The 20,499-nt window shown below is 30.3% G+C and overlaps 11 protein-coding genes across 11 annotated transcripts; 5 read left to right on the forward strand and 6 right to left on the reverse strand.

The window, feature by feature from the left end:
• Positions 1-276: 276 nt before the first annotated feature.
• On the reverse strand, positions 277-1,495 carry BN7_1508 (uncharacterized protein; the record flags this gene model as incomplete). The annotated part of the gene is made up of 2 exons (XM_011277868.1): positions 277-1,231; positions 1,308-1,495. 2 exons carry the CDS (start codon positions 1,493-1,495, stop codon positions 277-279), a joined length of 1,143 nt encoding a protein of 380 aa, XP_011276170.1.
• An 860-nt stretch (positions 1,496-2,355) lies between these two features.
• On the forward strand, positions 2,356-4,068 carry KRI1 (Kri1p; the record flags this gene model as incomplete). Its single annotated transcript, XM_011277869.1, has 1 exon — positions 2,356-4,068. One exon carries the CDS (start codon positions 2,356-2,358, stop codon positions 4,066-4,068), a length of 1,713 nt encoding a protein of 570 aa, XP_011276171.1.
• A 115-nt stretch (positions 4,069-4,183) lies between these two features.
• BN7_1510 (magnesium transporter CorA family protein) lies at positions 4,184-5,947 on the reverse strand (the record flags this gene model as incomplete). The annotated part of the gene is made up of 1 exon (XM_011277870.1): positions 4,184-5,947. One exon carries the CDS (start codon positions 5,945-5,947, stop codon positions 4,184-4,186), a length of 1,764 nt encoding a protein of 587 aa, XP_011276172.1.
• An 802-nt stretch (positions 5,948-6,749) lies between these two features.
• BN7_1511 (magnesium transporter CorA family protein) lies at positions 6,750-9,128 on the reverse strand (the record flags this gene model as incomplete). Its single annotated transcript, XM_011277871.1, has 1 exon — positions 6,750-9,128. One exon carries the CDS (start codon positions 9,126-9,128, stop codon positions 6,750-6,752), a length of 2,379 nt encoding a protein of 792 aa, XP_011276173.1.
• A 1,003-nt stretch (positions 9,129-10,131) lies between these two features.
• On the forward strand, positions 10,132-11,811 carry BN7_1512 (FAD-binding oxidoreductase; the record flags this gene model as incomplete). The annotated part of the gene is made up of 1 exon (XM_011277872.1): positions 10,132-11,811. One exon carries the CDS (start codon positions 10,132-10,134, stop codon positions 11,809-11,811), a length of 1,680 nt encoding a protein of 559 aa, XP_011276174.1.
• Positions 11,812-11,983: 172 nt separating this feature from the next.
• On the reverse strand, positions 11,984-12,850 carry BN7_1513 (40S ribosomal protein eS19; the record flags this gene model as incomplete). Its single annotated transcript, XM_011277873.1, has 2 exons — positions 11,984-12,398; positions 12,831-12,850. The coding sequence occupies 2 exons, from the start codon at positions 12,848-12,850 to the stop codon at positions 11,984-11,986; spliced, it is 435 nt and encodes a 144-aa protein (XP_011276175.1).
• Positions 12,851-13,342: 492 nt separating this feature from the next.
• BN7_1514 (uncharacterized protein) lies at positions 13,343-14,722 on the forward strand (the record flags this gene model as incomplete). Its single annotated transcript, XM_011277874.1, has 1 exon — positions 13,343-14,722. One exon carries the CDS (start codon positions 13,343-13,345, stop codon positions 14,720-14,722), a length of 1,380 nt encoding a protein of 459 aa, XP_011276176.1.
• A 223-nt stretch (positions 14,723-14,945) lies between these two features.
• On the reverse strand, positions 14,946-15,946 carry BN7_1515 (60S ribosomal protein eL18; the record flags this gene model as incomplete). Its single annotated transcript, XM_011277875.1, has 2 exons — positions 14,946-15,394; positions 15,835-15,946. 2 exons carry the CDS (start codon positions 15,944-15,946, stop codon positions 14,946-14,948), a joined length of 561 nt encoding a protein of 186 aa, XP_011276177.1.
• Positions 15,947-16,297: 351 nt separating this feature from the next.
• Positions 16,298-16,982, forward strand: PAC10 (tubulin-binding prefolding complex subunit PAC10; the record flags this gene model as incomplete). The annotated part of the gene is made up of 2 exons (XM_011277876.1): positions 16,298-16,314; positions 16,430-16,982. 2 exons carry the CDS (start codon positions 16,298-16,300, stop codon positions 16,980-16,982), a joined length of 570 nt encoding a protein of 189 aa, XP_011276178.1.
• Positions 16,983-17,010: 28 nt separating this feature from the next.
• On the reverse strand, positions 17,011-17,823 carry DSC2 (Dsc2p; the record flags this gene model as incomplete). The annotated part of the gene is made up of 1 exon (XM_011277877.1): positions 17,011-17,823. One exon carries the CDS (start codon positions 17,821-17,823, stop codon positions 17,011-17,013), a length of 813 nt encoding a protein of 270 aa, XP_011276179.1.
• A 269-nt stretch (positions 17,824-18,092) lies between these two features.
• PEX8 (Pex8p) lies at positions 18,093-20,003 on the forward strand (the record flags this gene model as incomplete). Its single annotated transcript, XM_011277878.1, has 1 exon — positions 18,093-20,003. The coding sequence occupies one exon, from the start codon at positions 18,093-18,095 to the stop codon at positions 20,001-20,003; it is 1,911 nt and encodes a 636-aa protein (XP_011276180.1).
• Positions 20,004-20,499: the final 496 nt, after the last annotated feature.

The raw sequence follows: 20,499 nt of genomic DNA on the forward strand, positions 1-20,499 counted from the left end.
ACTTGGATAACTTGTCAAGATAACCGCCAAAGTTCGTGATGTTTTCTAGCTTCTTATCCACTTTTGTCTCCACTTCACTTAATCAATGATCGCGATTGTAGCAGTCCGACACTTTCAATTACGAGACAGCCTTAAGAATGCGTAATCAGGAACCAGGATACTTGACTGGCTACTGGCTACTGGCTACTGGCTAAAGACTACATGGAATGTCAGCTATGTCATTTATCAACATTCAATGCTTATATCGGAAGGTCATCTTCAAGTCATCTTCAGTCTTCAACGGAACAAATCTTGAATCTCAGTGGTTGAATTATTCATGATGCGACGTAACTTGTTATACCTTGTAAGACTTCTCTCCTTTGCAACTTTCAATTCATTTTCTAATAGTTCTAAATCATCTTGTGTCTCTTTTTGATACATTTCAACCAACATTTGATGGACATTATGCATTTTGGATATTCCAAACGTGAAATCGTCATATTTTGTGTCGGTATTACTACTATTGTTATGATCATTGTGAGTTTGATTATGATTGTAGCTGTGGAAATTACCAATGATTTCTGGTAATTCTTCTTTAGCATTGGTATCTTCCTCTGATTTACGTCTTTTAAACTTCTGATTTGAAGTATCAAAATCAGCTTTAGAAACATCCATAGGTTCAAACCTTGCATCATCTTTGATGCTAACTTCATCCAGCTTGACTTGAGTTGTAATAATTGATTTAGGATTCATTTCAACACCCATTTCTTCAACTTTAATAGTTTCTGATCTTTGTCTTTTCTTCAGAAGGTCATCCTTGGTGTTATTCTCTTCTTCACTATTATTGAAAAGTATATCAGCTAATGATTTATGAGGTCTAGGTTTGATCTTCTCAGACCTGTGTGTATTTGACAGAATTGATTGAACGGCAGCATTTCTTTGAGTTGTTTGTTTAACCAACCTCAACTTCTTTGGAACACTTAAATTCACTATACGAGAACTTGGTTTAACTTGAGATTCAAAACTCTTAAATACAACAGTGAAATTTCTACCACCACCTTGTGGAACACCATTATTACCTGTATCACCATTTGAACCTCCATTTTTACGTTGTAATAGACGTTGTTTCTTTCTCAGTTTCAATGCTTTCAAAATTGCATACAAAGAAAGTCCACGGTAAGGTTTTCCTAAAGCCTTGTAAAGCTCTGATGAATAATTATAATCATCATAAAATCTGTATCTTTCTGATGATCTATATTAACCCCGGATTTTGTTAGTATTGTATCTAAAAATGTAATAACTTTCAAAGTATAACAAAAAAAACATACCCTAATGTTGTCTCATAATGAGCTAATATCTTATTCTTCCTCAACAGCTGAAGCATTTGCTCCCTTTCATTAATCAACCTAATCTTTGTTGGAACTGAAATTGTATAATGATCATCTTCAATAGTATGCAATGCCCTCGGGAATCTCCAATGCAGATTAAATTGAACTTTTGACAGTGAATAAAGCATCTTTGAAACCTGAAAAAATAACCAGTAGTGATGAAATTCTTCTATTAACGTAATGAATGTAATATTATTAGCTTTTGAATGAAAAAAAAAATTTGAAAATTCTTAAAGATCTTAATTTTGAAGTTAAAATAAAAATTTAATGATTAATAAAATCTGAAAATCAATGATTAGTAAAATTTAAAACAGCAAATATGAAGCAAATATTGACTTTGATATCTTCAGAAAATTTATCTGACTCATATGATATAGTTATTTTACCTAAAAGATTAATTTTAAGTTTGTTATTCAATTTTTTTGGTTTTGTGTCAATAAATTTTTTAATTCCACCGGCTTTTATAAATTTGAGGCGATAATACCCGAGATTAATAACAAAGTGATTGATTAAGATCCAAAGCTTCGAATTTTAGTTTTGGAAATTAAAGTTCATGTGAAGAAGGACAGAGTATAAAGTACAGAATATAAATAAATAAGTTATGTCCTATATATAACTCTAAAGAGTATGTGTATGTTTCTTCATCACATTGCAGGCTGAACCTAATTCACAAGTTGATACTATAAAGCCATTATAACTTCCAAAGACCAGAAAAAAGATTATCTCAACTGAAATACACATTTAAAAGTCATAATCATCAACATTAACCAATAACATCAACCAAAAATCACAATTTTTATCACTAAATTAGAAACCAATCTTATCAGCTCATCTCAGAGGGTAACTCATGACAAATGAATTACATAAGCACCATAGTTAAGGAAAATTAAATTAAAAAAAATTTCTGGCATATAAACTTTTCTATGTAATTCTCTACTAATCCTTTTATTCTTTACATCAAAATTGAAATAAATACAATTATTAAATCATGGCAAGAAAGAAGTCTGCTACTAAAAAAGCTCGTGAAGAAGCTGAAAAAGCTGAACAATTAAAACTTGAAGCTCAAAAGAAACAAATTGAAGAAGAAGAAGATTCAAATTCAAATGATGAAGAATCAGAAGAATCTGAAGAAGAAGATGATTTTGGTGAATTAATTACTGAAGATGTTGATCAAGGTATTGAAAAAGTTTTACAAGCTATTAAAACTGGTGATAAGGCATTATTTGATCCAAAAGTTCGTTTTTTTAAAGAATTAGAAGAAGCTAATGAAAAAAATTCTAAAAAAGAAAAACCAATTTATTTAAAAGATTATCATAGAATGAATTTATTATCTGGTGATGCATTAAAAGAAAATGAAGAATTAGATCAAGAAGAATTTAAGACTTATGATCAAGAAAAACAAGAAGAACGTGATGAAGTTTTATCAGAAATTAAAAATGCATTTGCACAAGCTGGTGAAGATGATGAAGATAATGAAGATGATGATGAAGATGATGGATTTTTAAAGAAAAAAGAATCTAAAGCTGATGAAGAAGATGAATCAATTCAGAGTAGATTACCAAATCCAGAAGTTGATGAAGAAAAGTTTTTATTAGAATTTGCCAATAAACATGCATGGATCCCACAAAAAGGTGATAAAATAATAAATCTAGATAAAAGAGGTGAAGAAGATGATGAAGAATTTGATGATGCTGCTGATAAATTTGAAAATGCATATAATTTTAGATATGAAGATCCAAATGCTGCAGAAATTATAAGTTATGCACGTAATCAAGCAACAGTTAGAAGAAATGAAACTGGTGGTCGTAGATTGAAAAGAGAAAAAGAGAAACAAGAAGCTAAAAAATTAAAAGAAGAACAAGAGAAACAAATTAATAAGAAAAAAAATGAAAAAGTTAATAAATTAGCTAATATCTTGGAACAAATTAAAAATGATTATGGTGCTGAAATTAATGAAGATCTTGTTAAGAAAATTAGTAATTCATTACTTGATAAAGATTTTGATGATTCTCAATGGGATAATTTATTACAAGAAATTTTCAATGATGATTTTTATAATGATGATGCTAAAAAACCAACTTGGGATGATGATGATGAAATTATGAAAGATTTCAAACCAAGTAAACAAGATGATGATGAAGATGAAGGTGAAGATTTAGGTGAAGAAGAAGAAGAAGGTGAAGCTGAAGAAGAAACCAAAGAAAAAGATGAAGATTCTGAAGAACCACCAAAGAAGAAATCTAAAAAGGATGAATTAAAAGAAAAGAAAGATAAAAAGAAGGAGAAAAAACGTCTCAAGGAATTAGCTGAAAAGGCAGTTGAAGCTAATAAATTAAAATTAGTTGATCAAATTGAAGAAGAACGTGAAGGTCGTTCAAAAGAAAAGAAAGAAACTTTTAAATATCGTGAAGTTTCACCAGAAACTTTTGGTTTAACAACAAGAGAAATTTTAATTGCTGATGATACTCAATTAAATGAATTTGTTGGTTTGAAAAAATATGCACCATATAGACCAAAAGATCAAAGAATTAAAGATAGAAGAAAATTAGCAAAAGCTAAACAATTAAAAGAATGGAGAAAAAAAGTTTTCAAAAATGAAAATGGTCCACAAGTTGAAGATGATAAAGAAGGTGATATTAAAATTCCAGTAAATGAAGATAAAAAGAAGAAGAATAAAAAAAGAAAACATAATAAAGTATAGATCATCATTTTTTAACGAACTACAAAAAAACACAAAACTATGTAATATTTAAGAAATTTAATAAATTTATGTATTTAAAAGAAACTAAAGTTTGTAGTTATGTAATTGTTTCTACTTAGACCATATTTGGTGTACTAATTATAGATCTTGTTTCTCTTCTGATAGAACCAGGTCTCATTCTTCCTAAAATCGAACGTCTTGAAGATGAAGGTTGAATACTTTGTACATCATTTGGTCCATTAACATTCATATAATAAGAACCAACAATGACTAAAGTGATCACAATAGCTACTAAAACACCAAAAATACCGAAAAACCATTTAAAATCTCCACCATCTTGACCTGGTACTTTAACATTCATACCAAATAACCCAGTTACAATATTTAAAGGAACTAAAATTGTACCAATTAATGTAACTTTTGATAACATTGTAGTTATTTGATAGTTGGAATTAAAAGATTCATATTGTAATTGTGCTAAATAATTAGAATGAGATCTTGAAAAAATCTTTTCATAAGATAATAAACTTTGATGCATAGTAACAATATGATCTTGAATATCACTTAAATAAAGTGCAATTTCTGCACCTGGTTGAACCTGGGTACCTTGTGCCGGAGTAGAATATTGGTTTTGTAATTCATCTTGACATCTTTTAGCAAACATCTTAATAACATCAGCTTTATTTGATAATAATCTCATTAAAATCATAACTTTACGACGAGCTATAACGATTTTTTGTAACATTTGTGAAAAACCTGAATCATGAGCTGAAAATACTTGATCTTCAATAGCATCTGCTTCATATTCAATTGAATGAATCACTGGACCAAAACTATCAGTTATATCATCAATCAAGGCATAACAAATCCAATCTGGTGAAACCGAGACATGTTCTCTTAATTGTCTAACTCTTCTTCTGACATTTATAGCATGTAAAACTTCTTCAGAATGGAAACTTAAAATACCATCAGGGAAAACTAAAATATAATAATTTATAGGTTCCAAAAAATTTTCACTTTCACCATCATTTTCAAAAGTATGAAATGAAACAAAATAATAAGTACTAAATAATTCAACTTTTTCACGAGCTTCATGCATTCTTATATCTTCTGCAGTTAAAGGATGGATACCAAACGCTTTAGCTAAAACTCTCATTTCAACATCTGATGGACAACTGCAATCTAACCACCAAGTAGCTTCACCACTTTTAAACAGTTTAGAAACTGATTCACCTGGTTCAACTAATGATTTTAAATCTGGACCATGAACTGTATTATCAGAATCTGCACAAAAGAAACTAAACCGATTTGGTGTATTGGTATTTGGTTCAAATTTATTAGCACCAAATATAACTTCATCTTGATCAAAATCCTTTTCTGAACTTATTTTTTCACTTGGTGAATAATCTGATTTCCCACTTGATCCTTCATCATTAACATTGATCCCAGATTTTCTTGATTCATGAATAAATGTATCAATTTCTTCCAATTTATAATGACCAATAAATTTATCATTTTCTGGAACTAAAGGGAAACAAACATCTTGTTCAGTATCTTGTGATTCCATAGATGTACGTGAAGCATTTTCGAAATCTGGTATTTCGGCACCATCTTTCCCCATGGATCCTCTTTTATTAGAATTTTTCTTTAAAGCTTGATGAACTTCATCTTTTGAAAAACCTGCAAATGAACTAGCACGATAACTCCTAGCATTTTTAGAAGCTTCAGAAGCGCCCTGTTGATTTTGATTCACTACAGAATCACGACGTAATGGCAATGAAGAAGGTTGTTTCCTATGATCATACAAATCTTGAGTTTTTTCAAGCTTTCTGAGGGATCTTGTTGGTGAAATGGAGCGAATACTTTCAGCATCAGACATCTTAGCAACTTTGGGATCCCTTTTCTTAATGAATATATGTGATTGAATTAGCAGCTTAGCGTTTTGGGTAAGAAATGGATGTGATTGTTCTGTGTAGTATTATTTGCTCAGTATTGATCATCGCTATATGAAACCCAGCGACTTGTTCCATTTAAGATGATTTGGAAATGTTAAGCTTATTACATTGAAGAAGAAACTAATTTTTAGCAGATGCTAAAGTATTTATATTATCCCGAGAAAAGCTTAGCATGAAAAACTTTTGATCACTTTTCTTAGCAGAACAATAAGAATTGTTTCAGAAACCACTATGTAATATTTATAGACTATGTAGAGTCTAGTTTCTATAAGACACCCGTGGAATTTGTTTGGGATAATCAGACCACTGAGACAATAGAACTAGAGCTGAACATGCACAACCCAGTAACGCACCTCGTAGAAATTTGGAGAAATTTGGACCCTTTGCATTTTTTTTTAGTATTTTTTTTTTCTGAAGTGAGGTGACTTAAAGCGGCTGAATTAGCTAAAAAAAGATAATAATAATTTTATAAAGAAACTAAATTTGTCTATTAAATCTACTTCATAAATCATCAAGTATGCCATAGTATTATATTAACTTAGATTAAACAAATGATATAAAAATCTGTATCTGTGCCAACAATTAAACAAGTAAGAAAAAATCAACATGCAATAAAATAACAAAACAAGTATATAGCTTAAACGTAAAACAAATAACAATTAAAAACTCAAATGATACAAAGAATATAAACAACAAAACCAACTTTTTATTTTAAAAGGATAAAAATCAATCATAACGATTAATTCTACTTGGGAAACTTAAAATAGAACGTGTTTCTCTTTGAATTGGTGCAGTTGTTCTACGTGGTTTCCCAAATCCTAATATTGAACGTCTACCAGCACCTGGATTTGCAGCTTCTTCTTGTTCTCTTGCCTTTCTAGTTAGCCACCAATTAGCTGCAACTGAAAAGAAAATAATTAATAAGAAAATAACACCCAAGATACCGAAAAACCAACCTAAATTAGATCCATCTTGTCCTGGAACTTTAACATTCATACCAAATAACCCAGTAATTAAATTTAATGGAACTAAAATTGTACCAATTAATGTAACTTTTGATAACATTTCAGTAACTTTATTATTAGAATTAAATGATTCAACTTGTAATTGAGCTAAATAATTAGAATGTGATCTTGAGAAAATTTTTTCATAAGATAATAAATTTTGAAACATAGTAACAACATGATCTTGAATATCACCTAAATATAATGCAATATCAGCTCTTGGTTGAGCATGTTGATGTGATTGATGTTGTTGATTATGGAATGAACCTGATGCTTGAGATGATAAATTTGCTAAATTGATATTTGAAGTTAAAGCAGGTCCTATACCTTGAGCTTCATCTTGACATCTTTTAGCAAACATTTTAATAACATCAGCTTTGCCAGATAATAATCTCATCAAAGTCATAACTTTACGACGTGATTCACCAATTTTTTGTAACATATGACTGAAATCCATTTCTCTTGTTAAGAAAACTTGATCTTCAATAGCATCAGCTTCATATTCAATAGCATGAATAACTGGTGCAAAACTATCTGTAATATCATCAATCAAGGCATAACATAACCAATCAGCTGAAACATCAACATAATCACGTAATTGTCTAACACGTCTTCTAACATTAGCAGCATGAGAAATTGGATTGAAATGGAATGTTAGCACACCTTCACGGAAAACAACAATATAAACATTAATTGGTTCTAAAAATTCTTCACTTTCATTATCACTTTCAAAAGTATGGAAACAAACAAAATAATATGATCTAAATAATTCAACTTTTTCACGAGTTTCTTGCATACGAATATCTTCTGCAGTTAAAGGATGGATACCAAATGCTTTAGCTAAGACCTTCATTTCAGCATCTGTTGGACAACTACAATCTAACCACCATGTTGGTTGACCACTTCTAAATAAACTTTTAACAGATTCACCTGGTTTAACTAATGATTGAATATCTGGAGCATGAATAGTTTCATCAGATTCTGAACAGAAAAAGCTAAATCTATCTGGTGGTGTAGTTTCACCTTCAACTTTATTATTACCAAATGAAACACCAGGATTTTCATCATCTGATGAATAAGTTCCATTTGAAGTTGAATGTTCCTTTTGAGGTGTATATTTAGCAGCTGCACTTGATGTAAATTGTTGATTTGATTTTGGTTCATAAGTTGATTCAGATGAAGATTGTAATAATTCACGTTCTTTACGGAATGCTTCAGCTTCAGCTCTTGATTCTTTAATAAATTCTTCAACTTCATCAAAATCAATACCATTAATCTTAACATGTTCTGGTAACATAGGGAAACAAACATCTTCTTCAGTTTCTTGAGATTCTCTTGAAGCATGTGAATCATTATCGCTATCAATTAAGGAAGCTCTTGTTAAACGACGACGACGATCAAAATCAACCATTTCATTATCAATAGCATTTTGATCAGTGTTAAATTTAGCAGATGAACGTGATAAAGTTTTATTTAGTGGTAATAAAACTGGTGAAGGTTCACCTGAATTTTTAGAAGGTCTTTTCTTCGTTGAGTTACTCTTATTTAATAAAATCCCTTGAGTTGTTTGATTACCTTGTTGTTCGTCTTTTGGATTAACTAATGTTCTTAATTGTTCAGTGAAAGATCTTGATCTTGATCTTGAACGGCCTCTTCTTGCAGCAGCAGCCAATGAACCACCATTACCTCTTACAACAGCTGGTTGTGTACGATGAGTAGATTGTTGTGGTTGATGTGCAGTGACATGGGTTGGTGGATTCATATCAGTTGGGCCTTGTTGATCAGAAGATAATGAATGACTTAATCTTGAAGGTCTTATTTGTGCATCTGAGCGATAATTTGAAGGTTGAATAACAGGTGAATCTTGAATAGCATATTCATCAGCATCATACTCGTCATCATCACCAACACTTAATTTTGCCCTTTGAATTTCTCTCAAATTTAAAGCAGGAGGAGGTAATTTTTGACCTTCATTTACACTTGAACCACGACGAACTGGTAATGAAGAAGGTTGATGACGATGATCATAAAGTCCTTCAGTCTTCATTGAACTATGTGAATGATGTGGTGAGAGTGAATGTGTACTTTCAGCGTCAGACATTTTGAAATTTTGATTTTCAATATTGAAATTAAATTAGCTTTATTTTGATAATAGCAGCAACAGATAATGAATAAGCAGGTATACAGAAAGCAATAAACCTAGACAATAGACAGCAGTTGATAAATATATCGCGTTCTTTTGATTAATTAGCAGTGTTGAATTAGCATAAGAACGAGTCTAAGTGGATTGCCGCTCGTTGTTGATAGCGCTTTGGAACTTGGAATAGTCACCATATATGGACCTGTGAGCTTGTGAAAAGCGTTTGTGTGTAGTCTACCTCTTTCTGTAGTGCCTCTGGACAGCTCTGTGTAGCTCTATGGTAAGATATAAAGCCAGCGCTTAGCACATTTGATGATGGATTCTTAAAATCTTTTGAGCTTTAAGCGTTGAGGAGAAAGAACATGTTTTTAAATTTTTTATTAAATGTTCGCTCTGTGCTGCGCTTACCGGGCGATTCTTTGGGCAGCCATCAGACATCAAATTTGAGTTTAATTATAAGCTTTAATCGACAGGCTTCTTGGCTGCAACGGTTTTTAGTTTTGTTAACCTTGATAGAGAAGTACTGTGTAGGATATATGATAGATACTAGATTACTGTGTGTTGTAGCTTACTTTTAGGTTGATGTCGAGCTAAGCCTTTTTAGCACTGCTTATCTTAAGCTGAGACAAAATTAGAACTGAGAACATGTGGAAATAGCTGAGCCTAAGATTAGCTGCACCAGTAAAAAGAGATGGATATACAACTTGATAGTGAAAACTAAACTACGACACACAGTAATTTAAGTACCAGGACACAAATTAGCTTCGAACAAAGATGAAATCAACTTTCTATCTATTTTAAGTACTTTGTACCTCGCTCTTTCCTTCTTTGCACTTGATTGTCCATATCTTCCTTTTATTACCGCGAATTTCCAAAGTATTGAACTTTTCACGATATGCCTATATGACTCCACAATAGATAAACCTTTCATTATACCAACTACATCAATTCTACACTTCAAATCATGTTCAGAAACCAATTCCTTCGAGGAATAAGAAGTTTCAGCACTTCTCATACTCTTAGGTCGCAGGGTAAAAAATCAATCAGACAAATACTCAAAGATAATAGACAAATAATACTCGGATCTTCATTGTTTGGATTAGGTATAACTTTAGGTTTCACATTTGGAATTACAAGACCAAATCCAGATTGGAAATTCCCAGAATCTTCAACAACACCAATAGATAATATAATACCACCACAATATGCCTTCAGAGCTGATATGTTTGATGGATTTAACAAAATTTCCAAATTGATTGGTGAATCAAATGTTTCTTATGATAATGATGATTTAAATTCATTTGCAACAAATTCTTATTCAACTCATTTACCAAAAGATAATCAAAAACCTAAAATGATTTGTTATCCAAGATCAACTGAAGAAGTTTCTCAAATTATGAAAATTGCAAATGAATATTCTATACCTGTTGTTCCATATTCTGGAGGTACTTCTATTGAAGGAAATTTTATATCAACACAACCTGGTTTATTATTATCCCTAAGTAATATGGATTCTATATTACAATTCAATAAAGATGATCTTGATGTAACAGTCCAACCAGCTGTTGGATGGCAAGATCTTAATGCATATTTAGAACCAGAAGGATTTATGATTGGACCTGATCCTGGTCCTGGTGGTCAAATTGGTGGGATGATTGGTACTTCATGTTCAGGAACAAATGCTGCAAGATTTGGTACAATGAAGGAAAATGTTTTAAGTTTAATTGTTGTTCTTGCTGATGGTACTATTATTAAAACTAAAAATAGACCAAGAAAATCAAGTGCTGGATATAATTTAACTGGATTATTTATTGGTAGTGAAGGAACGTTAGGTATTGTTACTGAAGCTACTTTAAAAGTTCATGTTAAACCAAAATTTGAAAGAGTTAGTGTTGTTAGTTTCCCCAAGATTGTTGATGCTACAAATATGGTTACTAAATTGATTCAAGAAGATATTGTGGTTAATGCAGTGGAATTATTAGATGATAATATGATTGATGTTATTAATAAAAGTGGTCAATTAAATAAAAAATGGAAAGTTACACCTACGTTATTAGTTAAAATTGGCGGTTCTGAAGAAAGTGTATTAAGTAAATTAACTAAAAAAATTGAAGATATAAGTATTGAAAATAATTCAATTGGATTTGAAAGCGCAGGATCAAATAAAGAATCCGAAGATCTTTGGACTGCAAGAAAAATTGGATTTTGGTCAACAATTGAATATGCAAAGCAGCATATTGATCCAAATATAAAAGTTTGGGTTACTGACGTTGCAGTACCAATTTCAAAACTTTCAAAAGTTATTGAAGAAACATCTGAAGAAGTTTCCAAATCAAAAGTTTTTTGTACAATATTAGGTCATGTTGGTGATGGTAATTTCCATTGTATTTTAACTTATAAACCAGATGAATATGAAAAAGTTAAAACAATTAGTGAAAATACTGTAAGAAGAGCTATATTAAATGAAGGTACATGTACTGGTGAACATGGTATTGGTGTTGGTAAAAGAAAATATCTTATTGAAGAATTAGGTATTAATAGTACAGATTTAATGAGAAAATTGAAATTTGCAATGGATCCAAAAAGAATATTGAATCCTGATAAGATTATTAAAATAGATCCTGAAGATCCAAATAAGTTTTGAACGAGATGTATATAGATTATCTACAAAATAAAGGTTTCTGATTTTTTTTTCTTTTAAAAACGTTAAATTAAGAGAACACCCCAAATACTATTCAATACAAGTTTTAAATTTTTGTTAAATGATAATAATGATTTTCCAAATGATATTTTATATTTATTTATTGTTGAAAAATTTATTCGTCATCTTCTAAAGTTTGAGCAGCAATACGATCTAAATCTCTTTGACCATTGTCAGAGATTCTTCTACCACCTTTTGGAGAGATTTCTAAAACACCAATTTTTTCTAAAGCTTGTAAAACTCTTCTGTTAACAGAACCTGAAGCATCAGCGTGTCTAGCTGGAGCACCACCTCTGTTGACGGCACCACCGTATAATTTGTTTAATTTACCAACACCAACTTGTTTTCTCAAGTAAATGTGACGAGCAGCTGAAGCAGCACGTTTGTAGAACCAAGTTTCAGCTTCTTGTGGTGGTAATTCATTACCAGCTGAGGTTTTAACTAAATCAACATAACCTGGAACTTCCAATTTACCTTGTCTTTGCAAGAAAGAAGCGTAAGCGTTAATGAAATCTTGAGCTGGAACGTCTCTATAAGGGTTGTTAGTATGATATTCAATGAGAGTGGAGTGATGAAGAAGAGAGCATGCTTCCAAATGTTTATATTAATATAGATATCTTTGATTCTTTATGTGCGTTTGTTTTCAAGTACTTTAAATATTCACTATAGTATATGACACGACAATTTAAATTCTTATAATAATGGTCAAATTTTTGCTTGATTAATCCCAGTCTAGTTATATTATGATATTATGTCTTTATGTCCATTCTCTGTATATCTTATTCCTCCAATATATCCCTAGTCTTACTGATCTTTATAATTATTCTTCTCAAATGTATATGTATAATCTTTTTTCAATAATCAATTAACATGATAATTCACTTCATTCACTTTGTTACAAAACGATTCAACTAGTATATGGGTCTGATGCTCTCTCTTCTCTTGATTCTATTGCCACATACCTGACGGAAACACCTGGCATTTTGTCTTCTGTTGTATGGATATCGAACCTTTCAATCAAGTGTTGATGATTAGACTTTTCAGTTTAAAATTCTTTTTGATTTTCCCACCATCACCAACATTTGGGAGCTTCGAGAAATTCAGATTGTTTGGTGGGAAGAGAAATCGCGGGAAGGAGCTGACTAACCGCTGTCTAGCTCATGAGAAGTTCTGCCTAGCGTCTTCCCAGCGAGTGCGAGTTTTGGCAGAGCGTGAAAGAGACACGCACAGAAACAATAGTTTGTGCCGGAGTGGTGTCCAGGTTGTGACTGTAGCCTAAAGATTTTCAAAAAAGCACACTCTCCCTTAGGGCTTTATAGCAAAAGTCACATGCACTGGTCATCTGACTACAAATATATTGATTAGGGCTTGTCGGTAATTAACCGCTGTAGTTTTTACAATTCAGATAAAACAATAAAAACACTGGGGAAATTGATTGTTTATATACAAATCAATTCTAAGAAAAGACAAAACAATGCTAAATAAACTCCCCATTGAGATACTACACAAGATATTTTATATTTTAGACCCTAAACCATTCCAGCATTCACCAGATCATCATTTCCATTATCCTTCTGCCACATTATTACCACTTGCTCAAGTTGATCATTACCTTAGAAATGCTATAGGTCCTTTGTTATACTCTTATATTTCATTGGTCCGTGAATATGAAATGGAAACTCAAAGGTCTGGGTTATATGAGCGTGCTTATCAAAGATGGAATAATATAAGATACGCAAAGAAATTTATTAAGGAATTAGAAATACCAAATACAATGCCATTAAGTGATCTTGAAGATATTAAGAATCAAATAGAATCGTTAACTATATTAGATGGGAATAAATATAACATAGATACAGATGAGCCATTGGAACTTAATCATTTAGCAATTGTATTACCAAATGAAGTAATCAATGTTAAGAACCTCAAAAGATTAGATTTACTTATTGATTCATCAACATTAAATACATTATCTTCATTACAATCATTTACATCATGTCAAATACAAGAGCTAAATATAACAACAAGAAATTTCCCCTTACTGTCCAAATCACACAGTTTCCAAAAATTCTTATATTCTTTCCAATCAAGTTTAAAGAAATTATCATATAGATATACACAACAAAGATTACCAACTTCAATAAGTTTCAGTTATGATGATGGTGATGATGATCAAATCTCAAACAATTATGAGTTCACAAGTGTTTTAAATGAATTACAACTAACACATTTATCAATTGATTTATATTTCTTATCAAGTAGGATATTTGAATCCGTAAGAACTTTTATTAGTCCCGGGAGAAATAGTTTTAAAAAACCATTAAATTTCACAATAAGAGAACCTTCATTAGCTGGATTATTAACAACTGAAGAATTGAACAGAATAACAGAATTTTGTTCAAATTTATCAACTTATCAAATTGAAAAAATAATATTTGCTTTTGGTATCCAAACAGAAATTCCATATCATACATCATTATCAATTTTACAAAATTTAATCAAATTTTCTAAAAACATATCATCATCAAATACTAGTGCACAAAGACAAGATCCATTTGAATATTTAAAACAAGTTGGAACCCATATGATTTGGAGTATAATTGATGATTCATTATTCATGGAAAGTTCAAGGACAAAAGATCATCCATTATTATCATATGAAACTAATGCTCATTATAGTCCATCATTTAGAACTTTAGAAAATTTCAAAGTTATTAAAGATGATGAAGTTAATAAACCAATTCAATTAATTCGTGAAAATTCTGAAATTGATTATGAATTTTGGAGTCAAGAAAATCTTAGTACAATTTTACAAAAATTTAGTAGATATACAAGGTCAAGTCTTTGGGATTAACCAAGATAATAAAAAGACAAATCGATAATGAATATAAGAGCTTACAATAGTTTAGTTTTCTTAACCGTAAACCCAATATTCATTATTAATATACAAATTCTTTAAAACAAGAAACTTAAAATGAAAATCTTAAGATTGACATAACGAAATTAACATTAAATATATATACATCAATCGAAATATCCCTTTTAAATAATCAATGAACTTCCAAAGACTAATTAGATTAGACTTTGAAACCTCTAGATCTTCTTCTACCTCTAGCTCTTTCGAATTTTCTACCTTTAGATTGGATTCTTGGAGCTTTGTTTTTATGAGGACCGAAACCGAAATGTCTAACAGCTTCTCTGTGAGATCTTGGACCTCTAACAATTAAAGTGTTTTCACCTTTTGGAGATCTGGTAGCTAATTGATCTAAAGTGATAGCTTCACCACCGTTTTTTAAAATGGTAGCACGAGCACCAGCAGTGAATCTTAAAGCAGCAACAGTAGCTTTTGGAAATTGGTATAATCTGTTATCATCAGTAACGGTACCAACAACAACAATGGTTTTTTCTGAAGCACCTTTTTGACCTAAAGCTCTAGCAATTCTTGAAACTGAAACTGGAGGTTTGTTAATTTTTGATAAGAATAATGATCTTAAGATAACTTTGTTGAATGGAGCATCAGTACGACCTAAAATTAATAACTTGTTAGTATAAAAATTCAATTTTCTGCTCTAATGTCGCACAATTTAATTGCACTTGCAGAAATGATGAAGGATTATTGAATAAAAACAGTTTTCAAGGTTATAAAGTGTTGATGGTTATGCTTCCAGAATTAGATGGGTCTTCTATAATGTTATTTATCAGTATCTTCACTGAAAACATTGTATAAATTAGATATCCCTTTCTTATATTCCTTAATTTGAAACATAAAACCACAAGCTGAAAATAACCATATTGAAAAAATTCTTTCAAAAATCACATCACCTTGGTTGAATCCACCATTATGGTATCATCATCCCTCACTTCACAACGTATTATGAAATGAATTCAAAGTATTGTTGTATTGCATTACAACCAAATTGGTAATGACAATTAGAGACCAAATTTTTTTTTTGCTTCATTACATACGAGCTAAGAAAGAGTAAAGTTTAACTAATAATTTTAAGTAAACGTTATCAGACTTTGGAGCTTCTCTGTGACCAGATCTGGCGTGTTGTTTGGTTGTATGATCTCTACCCATGATTGATTATTGATCTGATTGATGAACAATTAAAACAAGATGTTGGTAATAAAGTTGATAAAGTTGTTTTTAAATTTTTTTTCAGTAGAAGGAATCCCAAACGTTGAGAAATTTGGGTTACACGGTGAAAAATGACAGCAGAAATCAGAGTTTCGCGAACACAATTGAAAAATTTCAAAAAAACTTTAAAGAAAATCGCAGTCTCGTGAAAAATGGTATGGTGTTAAGGTGTTGTAACTGTCAGGTGATAGGTCTGAAGAGTCAGCTGATATTGAGAGTTAGGGCTCTTTTCAAGTAATCTCGCGAATTTCTTTGTTGACGATTTTGATTTTGATCTTTAATGGAAATCAAATGAATATTGGTTCTATGTATACGGTGGTTTTTAGATAGATTACAATATAAAGACAACAATGGATAACTTAATTCATCCGTAAGTATTGGTAATAATACTAGTTGATTGAATTCAAACTAACATCGCTATAGAAAAGAAAAAAATCCAAGAGGGATTCCTCAAGCTCCATTTGTTGAAAAAGTTGAAGATTATATTAAAGATGCAGCAGATTTTGAAAAAATATTAGCTATATTTCAAGAAAGATTACAACAATATAAATATATGGAACAAAGTAAATTGAATGCTGTTCAACAATATAAAACCAAGATACCCGAAATTAAAGATACTTTAACAATGGTTGAATTTTTAAATACTAAAAAAGATTCAGATGAATCAATTGAAACAAATTATGAATTAAATGATACTTTATATACTCTTGCAGAAATAAAACCAACTGATAAAGTTCTTCTATGGCTTGGTGCAGATGTTATGTTAGAATATCCAATTGATGAAGCAATTGAATTATTGAATGAAAAATTATCAATTGCAACAAAAAATTTACAAATTAGTGAAGAAGATGCAGAATTCCTAAGAGAAAATATTACTACAATGGAAGTTAATACTGCAAGATTATATAATTGGGATGTTGAAAGAAGAAGAAACATAAGATTAGCAGAACAAGGAACTAAAAACTTGAAAATATAGATAAATATGTATAAAAAAGATATTAATGTTATGACCTTCTAAATGTATCCAAAAATTGGGAAGCTAATGGTCTTGTTTCTGTAGCATCATCATCATCAATATTATTATTATCACTATTATTTTGTTCAGTATTACCCAAATTTTGTGGATCTATAGGTGGTGAATTACTTCTTAAATTAGTTGGATTTGATCTTTTAAATTGAATTGAATTCCAAAATGGTAATTTCCATTGTTTACCTGGTATAACACCTCTACATACCAATCCACCAATAATCCAACCTAGCAAGCCAGAGCCTATACTTTTCCAACCTTGTGAAATACTTAATTGGAAAATTATCAAATGTATAAAAGCATGATCATTCAAGATTAATTTATTATTACCGATTCCATAAATTTCAAATTTATACATTATTGGTATAAATTCTTTAAAATGGAAAAAAATCCCTAAAATTATACCTGTTGGACCTGAACTCATGAAATTTATCCATTTTAATCCAGTATAAAAATTTAAAGTTGCAATTATTGAAGTTATAAAAATTATATAACCATAAAGAACTATAATTATTGATATGAATTTATGTGAACCAAATAATCGTTCTAATGATCTAAATTGATATAATAAGACAATCCCTAGTAAAACTTCTGATTCATTTAAGAATGCTATTTGAAATGTGAATAATCTCCAGAATTGCTTGTATTGTATCAAAAATGGATCATATGCATAATAAAATAGATACTTCATATTGGAAAGGGAGGCAACTAAGGGTATGATGATTGTAGATATTGCTAAGCCCTTGGAGACGGGTAGATCTTTGAAACCTGTGGGAAGTGACGAGCTCATTGTGTGATATTATGATATTATGATGATTGAATAATCCGAGTTGTTAAAATTGATGGATTCTTTTGGTATTTAAATTGATTTTTTGTTGATGTTTATAACAAATTACCACAATTCGCGAATTTTTTATCTTTACTTCCCGGAAAGAATCGTTTGAATTTTGAAATCTGGAGAAAAAAGTGATAATTTGATTTCAAAGACAATTTGATTTCATTTCAACTTGTTTTTGCCACTGATCAGATCAAATACAAAGGGATCAAAAGGGAGTAAGGATGTACAGACTAGGTGCTCAAGGAAGAGCTGTTCAACAAAGACTGCAACAACAACCATACGCTTCAAAACATGAATTTCAAACTCCAATTTCTTCAGCTCAAAATGATGTTAATTTATTACTTTCCATATTGAAAACACCTGGGAATCTCAATTCAACTAATTTATTATCATATATGGTACATTATATCCCCAAGGTTAAGAATGAACAAAATCTTCGGTTGATTGTTGATGCTTTTTTAACAAATAAAGTTATATTCCCAGAGAATATTATTAAAATTGATGAAACTTATATGATTATTGAAGCTATCAAGGCAACACTTGATTCAAAATTAATAATCAGTGAACCTTCATTACCCATTACCAAGTTTTATCATGTATTTGTGGATTCCATATTCCAATCTTTAGCACCAAATTGGACCAAAATATTAGTTATAACTGGTATATTATTAACAAAACCATTATATGAATCACATTCAATCCCAGAGACAAAATCATATTTCAATTCTATTTATCAATCATTAACAAATTTAAATCATGAATTAATTATCAAACATTTGGGAAACCCAGCTATAAGCTCATTTGAAATTAATACATTAATTGTTATTTCACTTGCTTGTTCATTACCTTTTTTCAATCAACATCAAAAACATCATTTACCTCATGAAACAATCACTCATATTGTTATTCCATTATTATTTCAATCACCTTTGGGTCTTTCTGGTGTACCGGTTCATGAATTGATAAATTCTAAATCACCAGTTATTAGACATTTAAATCGTTTATCATTTCTTTTAGAAAATTGTATGATTAATGGATTATCTTTTGGGAATATAGATTCTTCATTGAAAATTATACTTGAGTTTAGTAAGGATTTACATAAAAGAAGCATTGATTCAGTACAATCATGGGATGGTTTGAAAAATATTCTTTTTGGTCTAGTTATCATTTTCCAAGGTTATGTATCATATTCATTAAATTTAAATAATAAATTAACACCAAATGAATACTCCCAATTCAGTGGATTGATCTTGAAAACTTTATTTCATTTGAATTATATCGTGGAAAAAATAGGTACTGGCGGGTTCCAGGCTTATAATTTTGTTTACATAACTTCATTAGATGCAATGATTCAATATTCATTACCAAAAGCAAATGAATTAGGTATTCAATTCACAAAAGAATTAAACCTGGGTTCAGTTAATCATTATGAAATTTCTAAAACATTATTTACATTAACATTTTTCGAAACATTAAGTCAACATACTTCAATAGATTATTATGATTCCATAATAACACCAATTGTGGATTATGTGATTCACACAACAACTCATTCCAAATCATTAATTGAAGCTGCACATTCGGTTATAATATCAACTTATATACCTAAAAATTCACATATTATAGCATCAAGTTCAATCAATTATTTACATACAGTTTTATCACAATTCCCAATCTTATTATCATCTACACAATTGAAGATTGCCATTGAAACAATAGCAAGAGCTGTTTCTCCACCATCAGAAGCTTATCATTTAAATAAGGATAATTTAAGAGAATTATTACATACTTTATATTTAACAATTTTAAATACAAAACCTGGATTACCATTACAAATATCAACAATTCTTAATGAGAATGGTCAACAAGAAGAACAAACCCAACCTGGATCAATTCGTTCAGCTTTAATTACAGCTTTAATATCAACATTACCTTATTTACCACCACAAATTTTATCCAATTGGTTATCAAATATTTGGGAATTAATTGAAATGAACGATCCTATAGAATTTAAATTTTGTGAAGAAAAATTATGGGAAATGATTAGTGAAGGATTTGATATGCAAAGAGGTAATGTTGGTATTGAATGGTGGTATAATAGAGGTTCAATAAATCTTGAAAATAAGTTATGATGAATAAAATAAGTTATGATGAATCTACAAAGTGAGAGAGGTATTAGTTATCGTATATAGCTATCGTATATGTACTAATAAATTACATTCATGAACATCAAATTTCAATTAACTGTGGATCTTAGATCCAGATATAGCGTGATTGATTGATCATGATTCATGATATCATGATCATTGATATTCACGAATCACGTTTCCTTAATATTACATGCCGTACATAATTACTACACAATAGTGCTCAATCCCCGTTGTATTGTTAAGCTTTTAGTTTTACCTCATTAAAGTAGAACAAAAGCAATCAAGCAACCTCAAATGAAGTACTGTTGAACTTATCTTTGATGATAAGTTGATAAGCTGATAAGTTTAAGAACGGTTTACTTCCAAGTTCCAATTAGTAATTATACCTAAAGTTCAAACGTGTCAGATAAATAATAAATCTACTGGTATATGCAAATGAGAATCTTGGCTTTCAAAAGAGTTTTTTTCGCCCTACTAA

This window comes from Wickerhamomyces ciferrii, contig 00031, assembly GCF_000313485.1.
Source record: "Wickerhamomyces ciferrii WGS project CAIF00000000 data, strain NRRL Y-1031 F-60-10, contig 00031, whole genome shotgun sequence".
NCBI lineage: Eukaryota > Fungi > Ascomycota > Saccharomycetes > Phaffomycetales > Wickerhamomycetaceae > Hansenula > Hansenula ciferrii.